This window comes from Stenella coeruleoalba (genome assembly GCF_951394435.1).
Source record: "Stenella coeruleoalba genome assembly, chromosome: 4".
Taxonomy (NCBI): domain Eukaryota; kingdom Metazoa; phylum Chordata; class Mammalia; order Artiodactyla; family Delphinidae; genus Stenella; species Stenella coeruleoalba.
Window position 1 is genome coordinate 66,236,115 of NC_137149.1, and position 24,587 is coordinate 66,260,701.

General features: G+C 37.8%; 1 protein-coding gene across 4 annotated transcripts in view; it reads right to left on the minus strand.

Moving 5' to 3' along the window:
* Nucleotides 1-24,587, minus strand: part of ATP8A1 (ATPase phospholipid transporting 8A1) — a 238,452-nt gene that overhangs the window by 167,723 nt on the left and 46,142 nt on the right. For 2 of the 4 annotated variants that reach the window (XM_079920696.1, XM_079920694.1), the window contains exons 5-7: nucleotides 24,462-24,507; nucleotides 8,993-9,033; nucleotides 2,835-2,908 (exon numbers count right to left, since the gene is read on the minus strand). In XM_079920696.1, the coding sequence (XP_079776822.1) occupies nucleotides 2,835-2,908; nucleotides 8,993-9,033; nucleotides 24,462-24,507 (161 nt within the window). Of the gene's footprint in view, nucleotides 1-2,834; nucleotides 2,909-8,992; nucleotides 9,034-24,461; nucleotides 24,508-24,587 lie in introns of those variants that run through there. The other 2 variants (XM_079920695.1, XM_079920697.1) reach the window with 1 other exon arrangement.

Consider the following 24,587-nt stretch of genomic DNA (forward strand, 5'->3'; position numbering starts at 1 on the left):
AAACAAATGGACAAAAGAGACAGAAGGTTTGAAATTATTATAGAAAATAATACATGTTAATAACAATGTCTAATGCCAATTTTTTCAAAACTCATTTTGATCAGGTCTAAAGGCACAAGAAAACAGAATATTTAAGGATCATTTATTTGCTTTTAAGCCCAATTTTCAATTTTTAATGCAGAAGCTTTTGAGTTCTAAAGTTTTACTCACAAGCATATCTTAGCAAATTAAATAAAAACATATTTTTTTACAGAGAGCTACTTTATCTTATAGATTTTCCTTTCTCCAATTCCTCACTCTCTTGCCATCTCTTACGTGTCCACTCCTACCCAAGAAGAAAAGAAATAATGGTGGAAACTATTCTTAGGCTTTTGAGAAACAAAGTATACTATATTATTTCTCCCCCTACACCCACTCTAAAAAAAAACTTTGTTAAAGTTTCCTGATTCCAAAACATTTTCAAAGTTAACTGCATAAATATCTTAATAAATTTAATGTAAAGCTGCAAGGGCATGGATCTTGGGAAGTTAGAAGTCATAATTGCAGCCTTTTGAATTATTTAATAATAAAGTCTTGGTAATGAATTGTCTTGGGAGGGTAAGCCTTTGAATTCAGTAGAAAATTTTCAGAGAAGGTATGAAACAGACATGCCAGGAACCTGTTTGGAATTGAATTAGTAGCTTGAGTTATTTTACTGTATTTTATACTTTCTAAACCCATATATGTATTTTTTGTTATATGGTAAAATTTCAGTTTCTTCATTTCAAAATGAAAATCAATGAAACACAGTAACTTTCAACCATGTTCATGCTTCAATTTCAAACTACTTCAAAGAACAAGCAATATTAGCAATTAATAATTTTTTAAAAATCAGAAATTAAAATATCATAAATTGTTGTTTATGCTTTTTGCATTTAGCAGGGTGCTCACTTGCCGGTGAAAATCACCATGTCATTATTTTGATAGTGGACAGTGTAGTATACTGAAGATACTAGATTAGTATCTAGTTGGAATTAGTATCTAGTTGGAATTCCAATTAGTTGGAAGTTAGGTATTCCAACCCTGACCTAGTCACTGGCTAAAGTGAAATGACCGAAAATAAGAAAAGTCAAAATTCCTCTTTCTGTTAAATGATGGCAAAAGCTTCTACCTACTTCTTAAGGCTAATGTAAGTTCAAAAGGGCCAAGTAATGCAAAAGCCTTTTGAGAAAAAAAAATTTTTAAAAAACCAACAAAAAACCCCCTGAAAGGTGGTATTTTTGCCACTTGGATAGAACTATTTAACAGCACAAGCTTCATACTTTACTTTGATTCTATTATAACAAAAAACAATGAATCAGATAATATTTTTAATTTTTAAATGATTATTTGAATCATCTTTGAAGAAGTTAATCATGGTGGATGCTATATTAAGATACAGAAACTATTCTCATCTACCATTATTGATAGTCACCACTAAATGTTTTTAATGCTGAGAAAATAAATCCTGTAAAAATGTTTTAGAGTTTAAGAAATACAAGCACAGAGCTTATTGGGAGTCTGGATTGGATAGAGGCAGATAAAAAATATTTTGAAAACTTTCAACTTAGAATTAAATATCAAGTCAAGGCAGTATAGTTAATTATCTTCATATTTTTGAGCATAAAAAATGAAAATTATAATTAATGTTTCAGCATATGATGGTCTTTATGGTAAGTTATGTCTCTATGAAAAGTTTAATCAGAAAAATATCAATAGTTTCTGAAATTGCTGGAATGCTTTACTATCCTTTTGAACTTTGTTATATGACATTCAGATGGTCCATCATCCATTAAATTTATCAAACTTTTACTTAGTATCACCAAGTGTACATCGTTCTGTTGGTTAGCCATTCTTAAAACTTAAATGAAAGATTATCAATTTAAACAGAAAGGAGAATCAGGGAGTTACTTCAACTACCTGTAGACTTACTTCTATAAACATCTGGCGAACTCTTACTTGCTCAATTAAGTTTCACTAACTTGTCATAAATTCAATCAGTTTAAATAATGACCTGATTAAACAGATTTTGAAAAAAGGACACGTTCATATTTATATGTGGATTTTACAAATAAAACTGTCCAAGGAAATGGTGATAAACAACCTCTAAAATAGTAAAAACATTTTTCTTAATTTATATTAGGACTAGTTTTACAGTTTTTAAACCTAAAACCATTTGAAAGTCACATTCTTTAGAGTGTAACAGTGCCATATGTTCTGAATACTAATTCATGACTATCTTAAATATCAGCAAAACAAAAATTATCTAAATTCAGTAATGGAAAGAACTTAAAAGAAAGAGCAAAGTGCTTTAATTTTTTGGTTGGAAGAGTATAATATTTCAAAAGATATGATGATAAAAAAGAAATCATTTATCCATTTTCTTGTACCAATGCACCATAAAGATTGAGAAACGTGGAGGGATACACGAATGCATCATAAAGGAATTTATCATGAACAAGGATTACAAGATAAAATCAACAGAACCCAATCCATGTATTATATAAAATAAATGATAGGAAATCTTACAAGAGTTAGTAGTCTACACAAACAGATATGGATACATCCATAGGGAGAGTAGACTATTAACTGTAATTATAATTTCTGAATTATAAAGTATAGTACCTATCACTCATTCTATATGGCAAACATGAAAGAGTCCTTTAAATCCAATCAATTTTTAACATTTAATTCAAAATCATTAGAGAGGTTTAAAATTCTTCGTTTATTCCTTATTTCCTTGGATAAATCACAAGGTCAATGCAGGGTAGAGAAACCATCCTCTACACTGTTTGAGCATCAGTAGGTATCTCTACCTTGATGAGAGAAGTACAGTGTCAGCAGGTATATACTCTTTGCCTTTTATTATAACTATATCTCCAACATTTACCTGAAAGAAAACTGGGAATCGGTTAATTATCTGCATTGAAAATAGTTACAAATATACAACCCATTGTATTTAAGCATAGAATACAGTAAAAATGGTTATTGGTAAACAAGAACCACTTATCTTCACAAAATGGCATAAAATTATTTAGGAGTGAGGCCAAGGATGGGGCAATCCTTTAAAAAACAAACATTGTATCTTTATTGTACCGGCTATATAACCTAGCTTAATAGAAATAAATTTTATCCATTCTGTCCACTTAATTGGCATCTCATCTTCTCATTATTCTCTCCCTATGACATAAAAATAAAAAGGAGGAATTTACCAAATGAAATCTTCACTCTGTTTAAGGAAATCTCAAAACTACTGGAAAGACTATCATATGTATATATATGATACTACTCCTCAGATGACCTTAGTTATAATTCATAATTTAGAGAGGAAGAAAATGACTCTTCGATTCTAAGTTATTTCCCAAGATCACAGAGGACGAGCTTAGACTCAAACCCACATCTGTCTGCAAAGCCTGATTTTGCATAAGCAAATATAATGAAACAATCACTGTATTTTAAATTAAAAAAAAAAAACAGCTTAGTCTCTTTCTCATTTTACTACCTGTTAGCATTTTTGTGAGCATGGTCTGAAGACAAATTAAAGATAAACTATGTCCAGAAACTTAGAAGTAATTTAAGGGATAGGTTTGTCACAGAGCTTTTGGCAAACTAATTAACAAGTTGGCTTACTGACCAAATTCAGCAAGTTACACTGATGGCCACACTCCCATTATATTATGAAAGCTGCCCTCACTTTTAGTAGCCAAATGATCCTAAAAGCACGTTTTAATAATTAATCAGGAAAAGAAAAGCCCTTTTTTTTGGGGGGGGGGGCTTAAAGCCTTTTTGTTCTCTCCCCTCCCTAATTTTCCTTGAACCCCCAAATAACACTTTACTTGGAGGGGAGGGGTGGGAGAGAATGATGTCTTCAGTGGGAATCACAATATGAGACAGCCCCCTGCGGTTTACTTATATACTGGGGGAGGAACAGGTTAGGCAAGGTTGGAGGGGACTGTCTCATCTAGGGTATGTATGCTGGTTATCCAGGTAGGGAAACTCTGAATGCCTTGATTTGAAAGAGGTTTATTTCAGATGAAATCTGGATTATCTCAAATTGACAAATTGTCAGGGATCTTGGAATCGAACACCCCCTTCCTCAAAAAAGGGCAAACTGGGAAAATAAAAAAACAGCGAGTATAGGTATAAACTAGCCCTTAAAATAATGTGTTGTGATAGTATTCTGATAGCACCCACTGAAAGCAAGATAAAAAGAACAAAGTTCTCTGCAGCCAGAGCACTTAGAGAGAATGCTACCCAGGCTACCATTTAATTGCTCCTTAATCACCTTATGTGTATTAAGGTTTGCTCTCCAATCAGACTGTATGCTTTATAAAATCAGGATATTTGTCTATATTACAGTGTTAGGGATTTTCATAAGTCAGTTAAGAGTATAATTGTACAGTTTTCGAACACTTTATTCACTGTAAGACAAAAGAAAGCCTTACGGTTATTAAACTGAAGACTAAAAGAAAATATTAGCCTCTTATATGGTCTAACGGGTTCCCCCAGTGGCTTCAGAAAACCAAGGGCTCACTGAATGCTAAAGTCGTTCTCACGGCACTGTGAGGAGAGCAGGGAACTTACCCCCTCCTTCTGATGCCTATGCTTTAGCTCACTTTCTCAAACACCTCTTTCTTTTTGGGTTCTAAGCTCCTAATGTGGCATTCATTCCCATTTCCAGCCCGGTGTGTGCATGGGAACAGACAAGAGAAAGTCAAGACGGCAAAAATTCTTTGACCACGTGTTCTAGTTGGAGGAACATCATATGACAAAGCAGTTTTAGTCCCCAAAATACTGAAGTTAAAAAAACATTTAGGGCTTCAGGTCACTACCTTGAGCCTTCTGAAGTCATTGACATTAGTAATTACAATTGAGGAATATGAAAAAGGGTAAGCTTATTAAACTGTAACAGACTGACTGAAAATCTGATTTGTCCAATTGCAGGCCCCAGCATATTTATTTATATTTTTACTGAGGAATTTTTGTAGATGTGAATTCTTAATCCAGAGAAATATATTTCATGGTGGAAACTTCATGCATTAAAGCAGCTATATAGAGTGACTTTTACACATGCAGGAAGCCCACCACTCCATGTTTTTCTACAGAACCAGAAAAATGTGTCGATTCTAAGATTCTTCACCTAAATTCTATCCTAAGCAACTATCTCAAAAACATATGAACAGTCTCAGCTGCATCTCAAGCTTAAGAACTGATCTTTGTGGTAATGAAGACAGCTGTTTACTTTCAAGAGTGGAGATGCAATGCCTTGTATAGGGCCTTTTTTTTCATTTTTATTGGAGTAGAGTTGATTTACAATGTTGTGTTAGTTTCAGGTGTACAGCAAAGTGAATCAGTTATCCATATACATATATCCACTCTTTCTTAGATTCTTTTCCCATATAGGCCATTACAGAGTATTAAGTAGTTTCCTGTGCTATACAGTAGGTCCTTCTTAGTTATCTATTTTATATATAGGGCTTTGTAATTGTAACACTTTCTCAGAAAACCAGATACTGGCAACTTAATCTCATGCAACAGATCAGTAACTGGAGGGATGAACTGTTAGTGTCTGGGAGCTGAAGTCTGCCCATCTGTGAATGGCTGGATGGACACTGCAAATTTGTACGTCCTCTGAGAAACATTAAAAAGCAACCTCAGTAGCCACACACTCAGAAAGACCAAGAAAGAAAGAACCCTGAACTAAAGCCCATTTGCACTAAGGTTTACCATATTACATTGGCATGTGAATCAGACTGTTGGTTTTGGTTTATTGATTTTATTTTTAAATGCACAAAATATTACATAAGCTAAAGAAAAGACTTGCCTTATAATCTGGCTAACACAACAAGCCAGCCTGCTTTCACACCTGTCCACATAGTGTTCAATAAACCATTTCTACATAGCCAGCATCTTAGGGTACACCGTCCCGTTCTTTTCACCTCTGATTATTCTGTGACACAGGAATCCTCATATGTCCTGCTTGCTATTGTGAGCTCACTGCTTGGCACATACACTCAATAAGTATTTGTTGAATGATGGTATAAAATTTTTCTGTGTTGCCACAGTATTTGAAATGACAGCTTTTACTTGTCACAAAATATACTAGAATGTAGAATGTCATTATTTATAAATGCTCTTTCTATTGTTGGATATCCTCATATTCTAACTTTTCACTGTTACAAATAATGTTAATTGATAATTATTATACATGTACAGGTATCTCCCTACTTTATGATTATTTTCTTGGGATAAATTCCCAGAATCTTTTTTTTTTTTTTTTGTGGTTGTCAATATGAAGACCTAAATTGCTAATCCACAATAGTATGTGAATAAAATACTTCATAAAAACTCTGAAATACAAGTTTTTTTCCTTGACTAGATAGCAAACGAGGCCTCAATAACGTTTAAATTTGCAACTTTTATTATTAGGTTGAATATTATACTGAGTCTGGTTGCTTATTATATTTCTTCTTACTTTTTGCCAGCTTATATTTCCTATCTAGATAACGATTTCAATCTTTTGTCATATTTGGTACAAATATTTCTATATTCTCTCTGCTTATTTGTGTGATGTGTACTAGTTTTAAATTTTATATAATCAAATTCCATAGATTCTTGAGATTTTGATCTTGTTCTCCTCCAAATATTTATTAAGGTCTTTATTCTATTTGTATGTTTTTCAAAAACAATGTTTCAACATTTTCTTCTAGCCAGTTGAAATTTATTTTAGCACAGGCTGTGTCTTAGATACGAAACTGTATTATTCCTGAAACTGCTAATCTGTGGTCCCAACATGATTTACTAAATAATCCTTTAATCCATGATTTTTGCCTCCTTTATCAAATATTAAATAGGCTTTATTTCAGGGCATCCTATTCTATTTTATGCTTTTCATCAATGTATATTTTTGCAACAGATTCACACATTTTAATAAATTTTGCTTACCATTTTACTTATATTTAATCCTCACACTGTTAATTTTCCAAAACATTCTTCTATTTTCTCAACTGTTTATTTTTGAAATTACAATGAATAATTTAGTCAACTCTTGAGGAAAAAAAAAAAGATAATTTCCCTGATTATACTACATCATTACTTTTGAACAAGTGGTACTGTTTTTCTAGGAATATTACACATTTGTCTTTTTGTGAAACTTTAACACCTAAATATTTTATGTTTTCTTTGCAATGGTCATATATATATTTCAAGTTTACCTGTAAGCATCCCACATGCCACCAGGAATGAGATCTCTTTTTCACTGTGTTTTTCTAAATTGCTATTGCTGAAAAGAGTGAAGTCAATTTCTGAATATTTATCTTGAATTCATCACTGAACCAACTTTTATTAATTCTAAGTAATTAAGTATCTACCTCTAGTTATTAAGTAACATCAGCTCATTTTGGCTGGATGATTTTTGGTAACACCTTAAATTCTACCCCTCTGTATTTCGAAGTGGGATGCTCAGCGAAAACGTGGCACTCATCTCCAAGACAACTGAGAATGCCACCTCTATGGAAAATCATGGGCTGGTAATTTAATTTTTTTCTCTGTGGAAAATTGCAAAAGTAAGTTAAAATAATCCAATCAATCTTAGAATAATGATTATCTATTAGGAAAATAAAACATCTTAACAGGTTAATTTTAGGGGGAACTAGTAGATGGTTATCTCCTGACTTTACAACTGTTTATTTTCTAAGCAAGCACTCTAGGTAAGAAGAAACGGATATCAATTTATTAGGATATGCACTTATGTTAATTACCCTGACAAACCTAGTAAATGAAACACATTTATAATAAAATTCAATTTATCATACTTGATTATACTCTACTTGTCTTGGCTCTAAAGTGTTTAAATCCACAACTACTATACAAGAACATAAAAGAAACTTCTTTTGAAACAGTCAATTGAGCTTTTTTGTTATTTTTATCTTGCTCTGAAAAAGAGGTGACTATCACAGAAATAAGGAAAGCACAAAGTATTTTCCTCTATGTTACTTTCATGTCAAAGACCAGAGGGAGAGACTAGTGAGTTTTCAAATATCCAGAAAAGGAGATGTCAATCTCTATTCTGGCTACTGATTTAAAATAAACAAAGATGTAATTAATTCAGGATGAATCCTGTTCCCTGTGGGAATACAAGGTGACTATGAACATCACAAGGTAGAATCAGGGCATGGCCTTTACCTGGGAAATACTGGAGTGCAAATAAACTGAGTGTGGGTTACACCTCCATTGTACTAGCAATTTCAGAAAACAAAGTCCCCTGGGTAGAATGGCCTTGCCTCCAAAAGTCTCTCACCAAGTTACTAAGGTTATTCACTTGTGGATGACTGGCGATTAAATTGTCTTCCAGAACTAAGGGAGAACTAACAATCATTGCTTACCTTTTGAAATTGAGGTGTGAAAGAATGCTTGGATAACACTTGCTAAATTATGACTCAACTCACTAACTACCATGTTAGAGCTCCTATAAGCAAATTAATTTCTCGATGGAACTGATTTCCAGCTCATTAGAAGATGATATTTAGTTAGTAAGACATTAAAAAAAAAATGAATTAGTAGTGTGTAAATGCGATTAGTCATGATATATGAATGTGAAGTAAAGTATACAAATGTGAACTATCAGAATCTAATTTTTGTTTTACTTGGACAGTAGATGATTAAAGCAAAAAATTACAAGACAAAACAGTCCATGGATAAGTGAAATCTATGAAAACAGTACTCAAAATATACTATGAAAGGAACAAAAAGTTCTAAATATTACTTTAAGGTAATAGTCTTTCTAATATATTGCAAATTATTAAATGGAAGTGACTAACTGAAGATTCCATGTATGTTTACAACATTAATTACTAAATAGCTTTCGTATCAGTGGAATCCTTGACATTTGCTTATATTATATACAAAAATTACATCTACTAGAGTTACCTCTATGCATTTCTTCTCCTGTAACAAAATAAAAATCAATGCATACCTTTTCCCAGTGCACAATTTCCCAAGCACCACTTCTCAAAACTGGAAAGAGAAAAGGTGACAGTTTTAAGAATATTTTTACTACTTATCAAAAGCCAACCTCTGATGAAATGATCATTTTAAATGAATAGCTTCAAATAAATTAACTGGTAACAATTTTTATAGGTTTAAAAACCAATTATGACAGCAAAGATACATAAAATTACACAAAGAAACAACGAATGAACATTTTAGATCTCAAAATAAAATACTATTCTATCTCACTGCCATTGCCAAGGGCTTTCATCAGCACACAAAGGAATTACAGGGGTTGGCTGGAAGTGAAAGCCATAAAAATGCTTGGCAAAGGGAGTGACAAGCTTAAAATTTCAGAAGCCATAACAGTAGCAATGTTAAAAAAGAAAAAAAAAAAGATTTACAAGCATAGCAGGAATGGATTTCAAACTCGGTAGTAAAAATTTAATACATAAACCAGTAGATTAAAAAAATCTGTACCTTTAGCTTTAAAATAATGCAAAATAGCAAATGTTTCTATATTTGGTTTACTGACAAGAAATAAAAGAAGAGCTACAATTAAATTATGATTGAGGGGTTGATATTTCTCAGTGTTTTATTACTGCTTTGCAACAGTAAAGTTACTCAGTATACCTTTCTTTTATTCCTGCAGAGTGTGTGTGGCATAATACTGAATATGCCAATAGACACTAGCAGATAAAACAAAACAAAAAAGAATAATGTGAAGTAGATAGCACAGCACGTAGTACTTAAAAGGATTAAGTCAAGGTCGGTCAACAAATTATCCTCACAGTAAATTCCATGAGGGCAAGCTAATATTTACTTTGTTTAACACAATATTCTCTGGAAACAGTACAGTACCTGGCACAAAGCAGCTATTGGGTAATATTTGCAAGATGAATAATTTACAGGCACAAAAACATTAGATTCAGTTTCTTTTGATGTTAGAAGAGATGAAGGCTGAACCCTCTTAAGTAAATCACGATGATGATAATCCCCAAAATGTGCAATAGCAAATCTAACACTAATTACATACCAACAGGTCTGGAAACCAGTGTTACAATATAAATTATTTTAATCTAAATATAATCTCTTTGTGTTCCAAAATTCCCTGAAGCCAGGGGCTGTGTCTTATTCATTTCTTTATCTTTAGCACTTCACAGCACTCCTGGCCCATAAGACGCTCCAGCACTAGTTAAACAGATGAATAAATGCAATAAGGAATATCTTGCAGTGAATTTTGGTGAATCAACCTCATTAATTTAAATAATAATTCCAAGACGAAGAGCTAACACTAAAGTATTTCCAGTAACTATATGACTAAGTTAAAATTCCAATTTTGACAGTATTCATACAGTTAGGGGTGAAGGATCTGAGCACCAGGCATCTAAAACTGATCCCTATATTCTAATACACAAAACTCTAATGCCTGTAGAGTTCACCCAAACTGATGCCAGGAGTAAAACTGCTCGTGGATGTTGCTCCGGGAGTACAAGGGGTTCAGAGCGTGACACTTAAGAGTAAAAAAGCCCTTGGGGAAGTGACTTCCCTGGTGGCGCAATGGTTAAGAATACACTTGCCGGGGCTTCCCTGGTGGCGCAGTGGTTGAGAGTCTGCCTGCCGATGCAGGGGACACAGGTTCGAGCCCTGGTGTGGGAGGATCCCACATGCCGGCAGAGCAACTGGGCCCGTGAGCCACAACTACTGAGCCTGTGCGCCTGGAACCTGTGCTCCACAACGAGAGGCTGCGATAGTGAGAGGCCCGCACACAGCGGTGAAGAGTGGACCCCGCTTGCCGCAACTGGAGAAAGCCCTCACACAGAAACGAAGACCCAACACAGCCAAAAATAAATGAATCAATAAATAAATTTAAAGAATACGCTTGCCGATGCTGGGGACACAGGTTTGAGCCTTGGTGCAGGAAGATCTCACATGCCCCAGGGCAATTAAGCCCGTGCGCCACAACTACTGAGCCCGTGTGCCACAACTACTGAAGCCCGCATGCCACAACTATGGAAGCCTGTGTGCCACAACTACTGAAGCCCACGTGCCTAGAGCCCATGCTCCTCAACAAGAAAAGCCACTGCAATGAGAAACCCGTGCACTGCAACGAAGAGTAGCCCCCGCTCGCCGCAACTAGAGAAAGCCCGTGTGCAGCAACGAAGACCCAACTCGGCCAAAAATTAAAAAAAAAAGAACAAATGAGAGCACTTCGCCCTTTAATCACTTAACCCAGTGACTGCGATATTAAGTACTCAACAAGGAGTGTTGGCAAAGTGCTGTTCAAATCTGTATAACTGACTGACTGGGGCTAAAATCTGCATAAATTTAAATTAGAAAAAAAATCCTGTTTAATAGTATCTGGAGCTCTTCATTGCCGTTTATTTTCTTCTAATTCCACCTCATACAAGTAAACATTCCCACATTGCAATACTTGGGTTTTTAAAAATCAGTTTCCAATATTTGTAAAATCAAGAGGTTTGACATGAAAATGAAGACTTCAGGCTTATCAGCGGAGCTCAGTCAGTTACCGCACTGTGACGAGCGGCATGGACAGCAGTGGCCACCTCTTTCGATGGGGCTCACCACTCCATCACCATGCTTGTTTGTGGTTTCCTGCTGCTTTATAGGCAGCCTACTTCCCTGTCCTGTATGTAGGACACCTGCCTGGCTCACACTCATGAGGTTTTCCTTTATTAATTGAAGTATAACTTACAACAAAGTGTATAGACCTTACGTATTCCGTTCAATGAGTTTTTTAAAAACTGTAAACACCTGTGAATTCACCACTCAGGACAAGATGCAGAACTCCAAAAAGACTCCTCATACCACTTTACAGTCCATTATCCCATCCCCAGATATAAATTATTTACCGTAAGTTAGTTTTGCATGTCATATGCACTGAATCATATAGTATTTTTGTATTTAAGGTTTCAATCAACATATCTGAGATTCTGTTTAAAAAAATCTTTCTTTCCCCGGTTAAACTGACATGGTACTATGGTGGATCAATTTCTGGACTCTGTATTTATTCCACTGATCAATTTACACATTTTCACACCAATACATACCCCCTTGATCATTTTAACTTTATGTTAAGCCTTGAACTTAGGTAGTCTTCCCACATTGTTCTCTTTCAGTACTGTTTGGGCTATTTTGAATTCTTTGCATTTCCATATAAATTTTAGAATTGAACTGTCAATTCTAAAAAAACTCCAAACCCTCCTGGGACTTTGATTTGCGGCTCAAGTGTTTCAATTTATGGACAAGCTACACCTTTCCATTTATTTATGTCTTCATAAATTTTCTCCAATAGGTTTTGGAGTTTACGATGTATGGGTCTTTCATTAGATTTATTTCTTGACATTTGATGACTTTTTTCTTACATTATAAATTGTATTTTTTACTCCATTTTCCAATTAGTCACCGGTAGTATATAGAAATGCGTTAAACTTTCGTACACTGACCTTGTCATCATGTAATTTTGTAAAATTCACTTAGTTCCAGTAGCGTTTTTCTTTGGGGTGGGGGTAGCAATACTTTCTAAGAAACAATTTTGGCTTGTTAACAATGCTGTATTACGGTTTTTGGCAGTTTTATTATGCTCATATGCCTCACTGTTCATCTATTTTTAAGCTCTTCTGCAAAAAAAAAAAAGAAATCTTTGGAAATCATGAACAATTTTTACTACTAAAAATATCCTGTTGATTTTGTGCTCTAAACATATCCAATTACACCTTGTTTTATCTCTTCCACCATGACCAACACTGGCATCCCTACTTCAAGCAACCGTCATCTCCCAACTGGAGGTCTGAATTAGCCTCACCACTAGCTTCCTACATTCACTCTTGACCTCTTTCAAATTTAGTTTCTACAGTATAGCTATAATGACAAAGTACAATGATTTTACATACAATTATGGATTACTATGTATCAATTCATATATCCTTATACACATACATACATATACAACATTAAGTGACTCCTTGCTTAAAACTCTTCGACTGGCTCCCCTTGGCTCATAAAATAAGTCCAAACACCTCGAAGCCCTCTGATGAAGCAGCACCTGCCTAATCTCCATCACCACTTCTGACCACTCCCTCTGCCCCTTCCCCAGGCCCATCGTGCTGAAAGCAACACGCTTTTTCCTGTCTCAAACCCTTTGCACATGTTTCCATGACTGCAACACACTTTCCCTCCGTCCTCACCTAGATCTCAGCTTTAACACTACTTTCTCAGGGGACATTTTTTTGACACCTACACCTTTACCACTACCCTCAAGTCTAAATCAGCTTCCTGCACTTCTCCTTCAGAGCACTTATGACAGTTTTACTATATACTTAGTTGAGAGAGGATCTATGTAAGGCTTTCTCCTTCCCCAGACTCCAAAATCTTTGACCACAGGAATATTCTCTATTCTGTTCTCCGCTGTATTTCCAGTGTTTCCGTGCAGCAACACGAAGATGCTCAGTCAATACTTGCTGGACGGAAAGTGAATCCACTGATGTTCCTATGTGTTTGGGCCCATATGAAGCCATAGTAGTAGTTACACAGATTTACTAAAGATACAACCCTGTTCCTTAATAGATCTCATGCGAAAAACAATATATACGCAATGTTTAAAAAATAGCTATACAGGAAAACACTCTGGCATTTCCTCAAAAAGTTAAGCACAGAACTATCATGATACAGAAATTCCACACCTAAGTATATTTCCAAGGGAACTGAAAACATAATGTTCACACAAAAACCTGTGCACAAATGTTCACTGTATCATTGTTCATAATAGGCAGAAAGTGGAAACAACCCAAATGTCCATCCACCAATGAATGGTTAAACAATAGGGGTAAAGCCATACAAAGAAATATTACTCAGTCATAAAAAAGGAATGAAATGCTGATACATGTGACAACATGGATGACTCTTGAAGATAAGCCAGTCACAAAAGGCTACATGTTGTATGATCTCCTTTATATAAAATGCCCAGAACAGACAAATCCATAGAAATAGAATGTAGATTAGTGGTCATCAGGGGCTCATGAAAGAGGGCAATGGGGATTGACTGCTTATACGTCTGGGGTTTCTTGTGGGGGTGATGAAAGGATTCTAGAATCAGATAGTTGTGTTGGGTGCATAACGCTGTGAATATCCTAAAAAACACTGAACTGTATACTTGAAAATAATGAGTTTTATGGTTTATGAATTATAACTCCAAAAAAAAAACCAGCTACATAAAATGATGCCAATGAACTATTTAAACATTTGCTTAAAATAGCCTTCTCAGTTTCATAAGTTCCTGAAATGTTTCCAATGTGAGCAGCTGGAAATGGTTACACAACCATTAGATACACTAATGTTCCTGTGTGTTTGGGACATGAATGTCCTCCGATGTCAGCTCTGGGCCACCCCTTCCAGCTCTGTAATCCAAACTAGCCCTCCTTGAAATGCTGCCACTTGGAAGAGACTGGTCAGTTCACATCTGAAAATAGCCCTGAACCACTCTACTGGGTACCCCTTACAGGATGGAAGTGTCACAGCAGGCTTCCCAAACTCAGCTGACCAGACCATACCAGGGAGTCTGCTCCACCAGGGAGGTTGGAAGCCTGGCCACTTTCACTGAAACCTGGAAAACCATCTGAATCTGCTTCACTTGTCCATCCTCCCCACCTGCTCATCCCCCTCGCTCGGATGGTTTCTCCATGCACATTTGAACCTACCTACGTCCCTCCCCTACCTGACCCTTCTGCACCACCCTCCCTCTGTAAACTAGCCTGTCCTCCTACCATCTCTTAGGGGATGCCTGCCTCCACCCAAACAGTACATCCTCCTACTCTCTTCTCCCCTACGCTCCATCCAAAGGTTTCCTCCATTCATCCCTGAAGACACGTACTGGAAACTACGGCTTACTGCAAAAACTGATATGCCTAAGAAACTTTTAAATACATTTTCAGTCAACAATGTTTTCTAACAAACTGCAGAATCAATGTATTATTGGCCAAGTCAACTGGAGGAAGGAAGAGCTGAGATTCTTTCCTCCTCTCATGCCACTTTCTCAAGGTAAGGAATGCTGATGCATCCTCACATACTTTTCTCTAGACAAGCATGCACATATGCATGTTTGTTCTCTTTCTTTTTAAAAATTTATTTCTCTGCAACTTGGTTTTCCACTTAACATGTACTTTCAGGACAAAGCACAGAGACAACCAATTTTTTGAGAAGTAACCCCTTGTATGGAGGTATCCATTACAAATGGGTCAGATAACTGAACAGACTCACAAGACTCCACAGGGTGTATTCAAGAAAAGTTTTAATCAAGCTAGAGGATATGGTACAGAGGGAAAATGAAAGCCCAGGCAAGCATCAGGGGCCTGAGAAACTCCTAGGCACAGCCCTCCAGGGTCCCTTCTCGTTCACCTCGGACATGGATTTTGAACCTCCATGATATGTATGATAAATCTTAATTTCAGGAAAGCCTGGGAAAATGTTTCCAGGGGATCTTTTATACCCCCCAGTCAATTAGACAAGCCAGATTATGTTACAAATTAAACCAGGTAAGTCATCAATCTATATACATCCTTAAACTAAGCAGAGGAAATTTTGGGTGCTTCAGGGGAGTTTCAAACCCTGCAGAGACCATTAATTCAACAGCTAGTCCATCTCGTCCTTCTTTTTTTTTTTTTTTTGCGGTACACAGGCCTCTCACTGCCGTGGCCTCTCCCATTGCGGAGCACAGGCTCCGGATGTGCAGACTCAGCGGCCATGGCTCAAGGGCCCAGCCGCTCCGCGGCATGCGGGATCTTCCCGGACCGGGGCATGAACCCGTGTCCCCTGCATCGGCAGGCGGACTCTCAACCACTGCGCCACCAGGGAAGCCCTCGTCCTTCTCTTGGCCAAGGTTCAGCATCACAGTTCCAGGTGTCTCTGGGATCAGCACAGAGGTATTCCAGTCCAGCTGTGAAACAACTCTGATTTACACAACAGTTGTATCATAATGTATTCAACTATCCTCTTCTCAATGGAAATTGTGACTTCTACCTTTTTCTACCACCTCAAATAACACTGAAATATATTTATGTAATTGTACTCTATAGGAGAGGAGTCCCAAAGGAGCATTGCTGGCTCTAGGGTATTTGTGTTTGTACTTTTATCAGATACAACCAGATTACTTCCATATGGCAATCTACACTGTCACTAGCAATATATAAAGTTCCACTGACTATAAACTTAGACAAGCACAAACTGTTATCAGTCGCTTGAATTTTGTCAATCTGATGGGTACTTGGTAATTATTCTGAAAGCTACAGTGGCCTAGATTAATCCAAGTGTAAATTACCTTTATGTCCTACACTGAATTAGAATTCTAACTAAGAGTAACATACTTTTGGATGTAGTACAGAACCTTGCCACTCAACAGGTGGTCCAGAGACCTGCAGCATCAGCATCACCTGGAGGCTTCTTAGAACTGAGGATGTTTCTATCCCTTCTACCTTCCACCCCCAATTTCGTTTGTTTTTGATCTACAAAACCGTAACACAGAAATAAAAGCTAGAGGTGCATAGCTTCTTCAAACTTGAGGCTAGACCCATCTTAGGATATAGAGAACAATACAGAATTCTGGTGAAGTTAAAAATCAGCTCACGACATATAAAAGGTTTCTGGGGACTTCCCTCTTGGTGCAGTGGTTAAGAATCCGTCTGCCATTGCAGGTGACACGGGTTCGATTCCTGGTCCGGGAAGATCCCACATGCTGCAGAGCAACTAAGCCTGTGAGCCACAATGACTGAGCCTGTGCTCTAGAGCCCAGGAGCCACAACGACTGAAGCCCACGTGCCACAACTATTGAGGCCCACGTGCCTAGAGCCCGTGCGCCGCAACAAGAGAAGCCACTGCAGTGACAAGCCCATGCACCGCAACGAAGAGTAGCCCCCGCTCGCTGCAACAAGAGAAATCCTGCGCGCAGCAATAAAGACCCAACGCAAAAAAAAAAAAAAGGTTTCTGCACAAATCAAGGCTTGGATAAAAGTCAGTCACAATTCATTGTTGTCTTTACTTCTGAACTGGTTCCTAAACATCCAACCATAGAACAATTACAATAAACCATATCACATGTATTATGCTGGTGACTGAAATAGAAACCTAGTTATTTTTAATCACTGACCTCCTCTAACCCAGCTCTAACCAGGTTTAGAGGAAACAAGAAATGATGCTGGGTCCTTTGCTGAGCTTTTAGCTTTCTTGGGCCCAAAGTACACTTACTTCACAATTCTAGAGAAGGTGAGCCGTGGAGGAGATGATCAGTGATGCCTGGTGAAGGGAACTGAGAACAAGCTAGGAAAGAATTATGTCAATGGCTTGCCTTATGATGCTTTAACAGCTCTTCCTTTTAAATGCAAATCTCCTCCACCTCTCAGCAGCTCCCCAAACACACCTGCTATAGTTTCCACACTGGCTAATTAGTATGCATGGGAGAGCTCAGATTTTAAACAAATACCTCAAATGTCACCTGTTCTTACTGAGCAGGATGCTACTTAACAGCTTTTTGGTAATGGATTTTCTGTTGAAATAAAAACATTCTGTTAGAGTCCCTTGGGAATTCCCTAATCAAAGGCTCTGGAGAAACTGTCAGTCTCTCAGGACTCAATCAAATGTCGCACACGTACAGGTGCTGGCTGAGGGTCTCGCACTGGCTTCTCTGAGAGAAGCCATCACCACGGTAATCTAACTGGTCTACCATTAAGGACGTTACAGAGAGTCACTGGAGTGTGTGGGTGTCGTTCCTGGGCAATCAAGCCACTTCTTTTTTTTTGTGGTACGCGGGCCTCTCACTGTTGTAGCCTCTCCTGTTGCGGAGCACAGGCTCCGGATGCGCAGGCTCAGTGGCCATGGCTCATGGACGCAGCCGCTCCGCGGCATGTGGGATCCTCCCGGACCAGGGCGCGAACCCGTGTCCCCTGCATCGGCAGGCGGACTCTCAACCACTGCGCCACCAGGGAAGCCCCAAGCCACTTCCTGAAATAGGTTAACAAAAGGCAAATTATCCAAAAGGATAACGGGCACTACCCTTGTCACAGGACACAGAGAAACCACAGCAAAGGCAGCGTGCTGCAATCCCTAAGTGGCAGGAAGCACTGCAGAGACGCTTTAGTGCATTGAGAAGGCTAAGAGAACCGCTGAGACTACAGTTTTGAACCGGGCAGAGAAGGAAAACCAGCATACCCATATTAAAGCATCAATTCATTCACCATGGAGACCCTTACAGAGACAACTTGAAGGCAAAAAACCTCTTGTGGTACAAACTGACACTGCACAAAAGTCTCCTTCGTGAACTTGCCTGTAAAGGTCAAATTAAGCAACAATCTGCTTGGGATCGGACACAAAAGACAAAGGGAACATCCTGAGTTCCACTCTCATCCGTATTCTCTATAGAGATTTGTCAATGAATTGATACCACTTCTTCCAGCTTTAAAACTTTGAACAAGGGTCCTCACTAGCAGCATCAGCATCACTGAGAATTTCTTTAGAATGAAATTCTGGGGTCCCCTGCGAGGCCTACAGAAACTCTAGGGGTGAGTTTCAGCAAGCTGTTTGAGAACCAGTGACTTATCTTAAAAAAATATGGGTGAGATGATGGGATCAGTGCACAAGGGGCAGGAACCTCCTTCGCTCAGAATGTTCCCCCCCGCCCAATGCTGCACAGAGTCATGAATCATTTGCTTTTTCCTTTATGTAACTGAGAAATTCCTTGAAAGAAAAATCTCCTTGCATCGCCTCACCAGTCATTCCACCCTTCCTTGCAGCTAGGCTTCAGTTCTTCCAGCCCCACATCCGCTCTCCAGTTTAGAACTGGAACTCCAGTTAAGAACTGTGACTTTTTTTTTTTAATTGAAGATGTGATTTACAATATTGCATTAGTTTCAGGTGTACAGCATAGTGATTCAGATTTTTTGCAGATTTTATTCCATTACAGATTATTACAAGATACTGACTATAATTCCCTGTGCTATACGCTAAATTCTTGTTGTTTATCTGTTTTATGACTTCTTAAATGCTGGATTTAGTGGGTGTCACAGCCTCGGTCCTCTATTAATTCAGCATTTGGTGTTTGATGGGTTTTCCCCTCCTTTGCCAAGTCCAGTTGGATCTGTCCACTTGTATTTTCCTTTGCCTTCTCATTGCTACCACCCTATTCCCCTTTCCTAATTAATCAAGTCAGTCTCCCTTTGTGCCTCACCCCACCCCTCCCCATACAGCTGTCACATTCCTTGTTAAAAAGTATGGCTGGGAACCTAGCCACACCCTTCAGTAATTCTCTCTAACTTCTTCACCTTGGTTTTCAAAGCCTCCAAATTATGACCCTAACTTGCCTTCCCGTCCCTGTCCCCACTGCTCTCTGCCACGTACCCTGTGCTGTAGCCAAAACGGACTGCATTCAGCCCTCTGTATCCACGGGTTCTGCAGCCACCACTCATATGCCATTTTGTATAAAGGAATCAGATTTTGGTATCGGTGGGGGTCCTGGAACCAATTCCCCATGGATACCAAGGGACATCTGTATTTGCTCTTCCCGGAATATACCTCACGCCTTCCCATTTCCTCCTGGATCATCCCTGCACCCACCCGACAGCTCTGCTTACTCAAAGTCCACTCGTTTTTGTGATCCTTGCATGTGACATCTCTGAATCCCCACCCCTCTCATTTGGTCTTTATTAGTCTTTCTATCTTGTATCATAGTATCTGTGAGCATCTTATTTTCCCTACCAGATTCTAATTTCCTACAGGGCAAGCATGAAGCCTGGTTTCTTTCTGTATTTTCTGCATTTTCTGCATTGGGTCTTACACAAGGCAGATGTTCAGCAAGACTTACTGAAGTGAAACAATAAATGTTCTAACTTGGAGTCACACCTGTTTTTCTCCTTTCACTTTATCTATGGCCCTCAATTTCCTCAGTGCATTTTGTTTCTTGGTGTGCTTTTATTTATGCGACAAATGAAAGATCATCTGCAGTTGTACTTCCCCACAAATAAATACTTCCTCTTCATCCAGAGCTGTTGCTAAAAATATCTAACCAGTTCAGTTCATAAAATTGTACGATTTTAAAATTTTAATTTGAAGATATTAACAATCTTAGAGGTGTCTGAAAACATTCTTTAGCACATATGTGCTCAATTTTCAATTGCTCATGGAAACAATACTTTCTAAGAACTATTTATAGGTAACTGATGTACACGTGGCAGAGTACAGGTCCAGGCTTATGGATGGATCAGATGTGCCACATACCTCCAGGGAAACAAAAAAGCTGCACACTGGCTTTTTCAGTAAGCCACGAAAGTGGTGCTATTCTAAGTCCCTTAGCATGAAATGAACTCAACCAGATGGATTCAGCCTTGTTAGTAGGTCATTTCAGGCTTAACAACCTAAAACAAATTCAACCCACACCAACTCAACATCTTTTTCATAAAGGACTTTAAAGGTGAAATGGCTTGCAGTCAGAGATAAGCAACTATGTGCCCTGCAGGGAAGTAGCCTTGTCAGGGGTTATCAGTGGCCACCAACTCAACTGCACTTCTGAAATGGCTGATGTAGCTCCGGGAAAAGACGAATCAGGTGGAGATGAGATCTATTATTTTCAGCTATGTGCCTAGTTAAAAAGAAGTTCATGTTATCTTTTTCTAAATTAAATTAAAACAGAGCAAAACTGCTTTATTAAAGACTTATTCTACTGCTTTATTAAAGACTTATTCTAATCTAATACCTACTAACAAAACAAGGTATGAAACAATCTAATGTCAGGTGACTGATGGGCTGCCAGATGTCACAGGTGTCTCCCAGACATTCTCACCTGCAGAATGTATGGACACCATCCTTCAGGGAATATATCCAAACCTGGGATTTTAAAACAGCAAATCTACTTCATTAAGAGGCATCTTTAATTTTAATTTTTTAGATCCGAAATATCTTTCTTAGTCTGCACCTGAACCCCATCCTTCCCCAGGCCTCCATATTGTGACTTTATCTGAAACTATCATTCCACTTGAAATACTAGCCACAGCAGTTTTCCACAAAAAGTAAAAGCACAAGTTGACAATTTAAAAAGAGAACTAGCTCAATCACAACAAATTCTTATGGGGACTGGCTTCAATATACATATTATAATGATAATTACAAATGCATAATTAACAAATTTCTGCAGAGCTAAGTTTGGCCAAGAAAACCCAATTTAGGACACAGAGTGAGAGACTGCCTCCTGTGTGTATGTAGACACGTGGAGGGAGGGTATGTCAGATATTGTGAGCTCAAATATTGAGGAAGAAATCAGAGAAAATAAGGTAAATTTCGATGCCAGCAAAACCTGGGGGTCCTGAATACGGCAGTGCTCTGGGCTTTTGGGCAGTGGAAGTGATAAGTGGACACAGTGCTGTGTTCACAGGATGCAGAGCAGAGTAAAATGATGATATGTTGACTTCAACAGAGACAGTAAAGAGGAGGCAAGAACTTCTACCATGTTAGTTTTTTGTTTTTTTTGTTTTTTTTTTTTTTTATCTTATCAGCGCCTATGAAACAGTTTGGGACACAGTGTTTTGGAAATACTGCTTTTCATCTTGCTCACACCCTAGATAATGAATTTTCAAGGAGGCTCCTTTCATTTCTAGTCTCTTCCTGCTTCCTATCTGTACTGAAGTATCTATACAGAGAGTGGTTCCTTCACTCACATAGAGCACCTGCTGAGGACGGTCCTCTGGGCTAGAGCTGTGAGGACACAAAGATGAGGAAGACTTGCCCTCTGCAGAATGCAGAATTTAACCCCTGATCAAGTTCATTAATTGGTGAAAATGAGGCATCAGACAGGTACCAGTCCACTGAAAATGTTGTAAGTGAAATCATGAATTTGTATTTCTGAAGTCACTAGGGAATGACAGAGAAGAAAGTCACTCTTTAGTGCCTCAATGCAAAATAAGGAGAGAAAATATTCATTTTTCTAAGAATATAGAAGGATTAATATTTGAATCTGAGGGAAAGACATCCTCATATATTACATGGTCTTGGTAAACATTTAGAAAATGAAATTTAAGTAAAATACTAAAAATATCTGTCATGATTAATTGCCTGTCAAAAATAACAACCCCCTTCCCACTCCTACACCACTTCCTCCCTCAACTCAGGAAAGCAAATTGAATTTCAGTCTGGCCTATGGACAGATGGCTTTCATTTAAAGTATCAGTAATTTGAGTTATCTGACAGCAAATAGTATCCTACTCAAACATTTGTTATCACCTATCAACTGGAAAATCAAAAAGATGACCAAATACTCAAACTAGGCAAAGAAAAAAAAAAGAACGATTCGATTCTCTTAGAAAACAATCAAGTAGCAAACTAAAGACCATAATGTCTTGAACATGGGCTTTCCAACTATTCTGACTTAAAATGATTTTTATATGTAAGCCTTAATATTTTATTTTTGACATGAGTTTTCTATACTATAGAAGACTTTCCTCTCACTTTTTAACCACAGAGCTAATCCTGTTAATCCAGAATGAATTGGTGAACCAAGAATGATAACCAAGAAAGAACCTTTTCTCTGAATAGTGGGCAAAAAGGGAGTATTTTTGGAAGTAGGCAAGTACCTGGAAAATCAGAGAACCCACCCATACAGGGTGTGGTAGCTTAAATCAACATGGCTATGACGGCTACTCTTCAACTGTACAATGTTGACTTCTTGTGCCAAGGCTTGAAAATAAGTAACTGCTAGTCCCTGAGGATAGGAGCCCTCTGCCAGAAGACACATTATGTACTGGAAAAAACAGTTACATATTTTTGGTTCAAAAGCTCTTACTGAACATTCTGAGCAACATGGCAACAAATGCAAAAACTGCACCACTTGCCAAAAATGCCAGTACCTGAAACATTTTTGCTTTTTTTTCCCCCCCTTTCAATACCTATGGCTGTCCCTTCCTACCTAAACCCCTAGAGTAGCTTAGTCCTCAAGCTTCTATGAGCCCCCTATTCCGTGTCACTCTGCTCTCCGACTTTAATCTGCATATTTACCTTTTCTCTTTTTGGCTTGTAAACCTTCAACAGCTACTCAGCATACGTAAGAAAAGTTGGAATCTCCTGGCTTGGCATTCAAGGCCCTGTAAAATTTGACCCCGGCCTACCGTTCTGATCATGTCTTTGCTTCCCTTTGCCAGGAATCTCCTTTCCCCATCTGGCACTCTAGTGGTTCCACAAAGCAATCCAACAGCCGTCTTCATCTCTGCTCAGGAAAAGCTCTCTTCACCCTTCCTCACTTGGCACACAGGCAATGTCTTGCCCAGGTGCCTCTGCTCATCCGAACTTTTCCCGAAATTCAAGATCTAGCTCAAGTTACGCCACAATTCTCTCTCCTGCTTTTGAATCCGTAAAGCATTTGACACAGGAACCAGCATTTGCCACAAAAATCTAGAGGCACTGAGATCACGTAATCCAAATCCTTCATTTTCCACACAAGATCATTTTTCACCTTTATAGAGTTCCCATCTTATACTTTTTCATATGTCCCGTAATAAGTATAATCTCAGTAAATATTTAATTTATTAGGTGATACTTTAATAAATGTACCTTTTTCAAATGCATCAAAGATCAGCAGATAATCCCTTTGGTAGAAGGTGGTAAGAAGAGAAGCCCTAGGGCATTCTGACAGAGTCCCATAAAAGTCAGAGCCTTTAATTAAAAAATACTGTTTTTAATTACCAGCTAATTTTGGCAGACATGGCTGAGCCTCGTCACATCAGGGAACTTCAGAGAGATGAGATTCTCAGAGTGGGAAAGCTCACGGATGGGGTAAGATGTCTGTTTCACGTGTTCCTGGGTACTTTTTTTTTAAATTGAGAGCACAACAGTCTATTTGCTTGTGTTGAAGGTCATTTGGGTTTCAACTCCATCAAAATGAGACCCACAACAAAAGAGCCACATCAACATGCCATGTGCTTTCCAGAAGCTGGCCTGGTTTTAACCGTTTTATTTATTTATGGAGTATATAGCTTCTGCAAGTACAGGATAATTCAAAGTGCTTCCAATATGCCTTTTACTCAAGTAACATCACATCTGATTATTTTCTATAAATCATACCTAGAGTACATCTATAGATCATACACACACACCCAAAGACATTTTGTAGCACTTAACACTGTCAAAACAACTGCAGATTTTATGGACAGTACTTGTGAGTATATTGCTATGAGGCACTTAAAATGTATGAAAAATGTTACTTTTCAAAACTATCAATATTACCCCTGTAAATCACTCTAATGTGAATTTAGTGTCATGTTAATAAATGCTACAAAGGAAGAATCTATCCTGGAACAAAAACTTAAGAGATACACAGCGTTCTCAGTTGAATTATATTTAATTGAAGTGATTTGTATATATTACTATGAGTGTATTTGACAGATACGAGAAACAAAATGTATAATTCTTACCTTGGGTCTGTTTCTTGTTCACTGCATTATCAGCTTTATGTCGTTTCTAAAATTTAAAAGCAAAAACAAAAACTGTGAAAAAGTGGATGAGATTAACAAAACACGATAGCACCTATTACAAAAGAG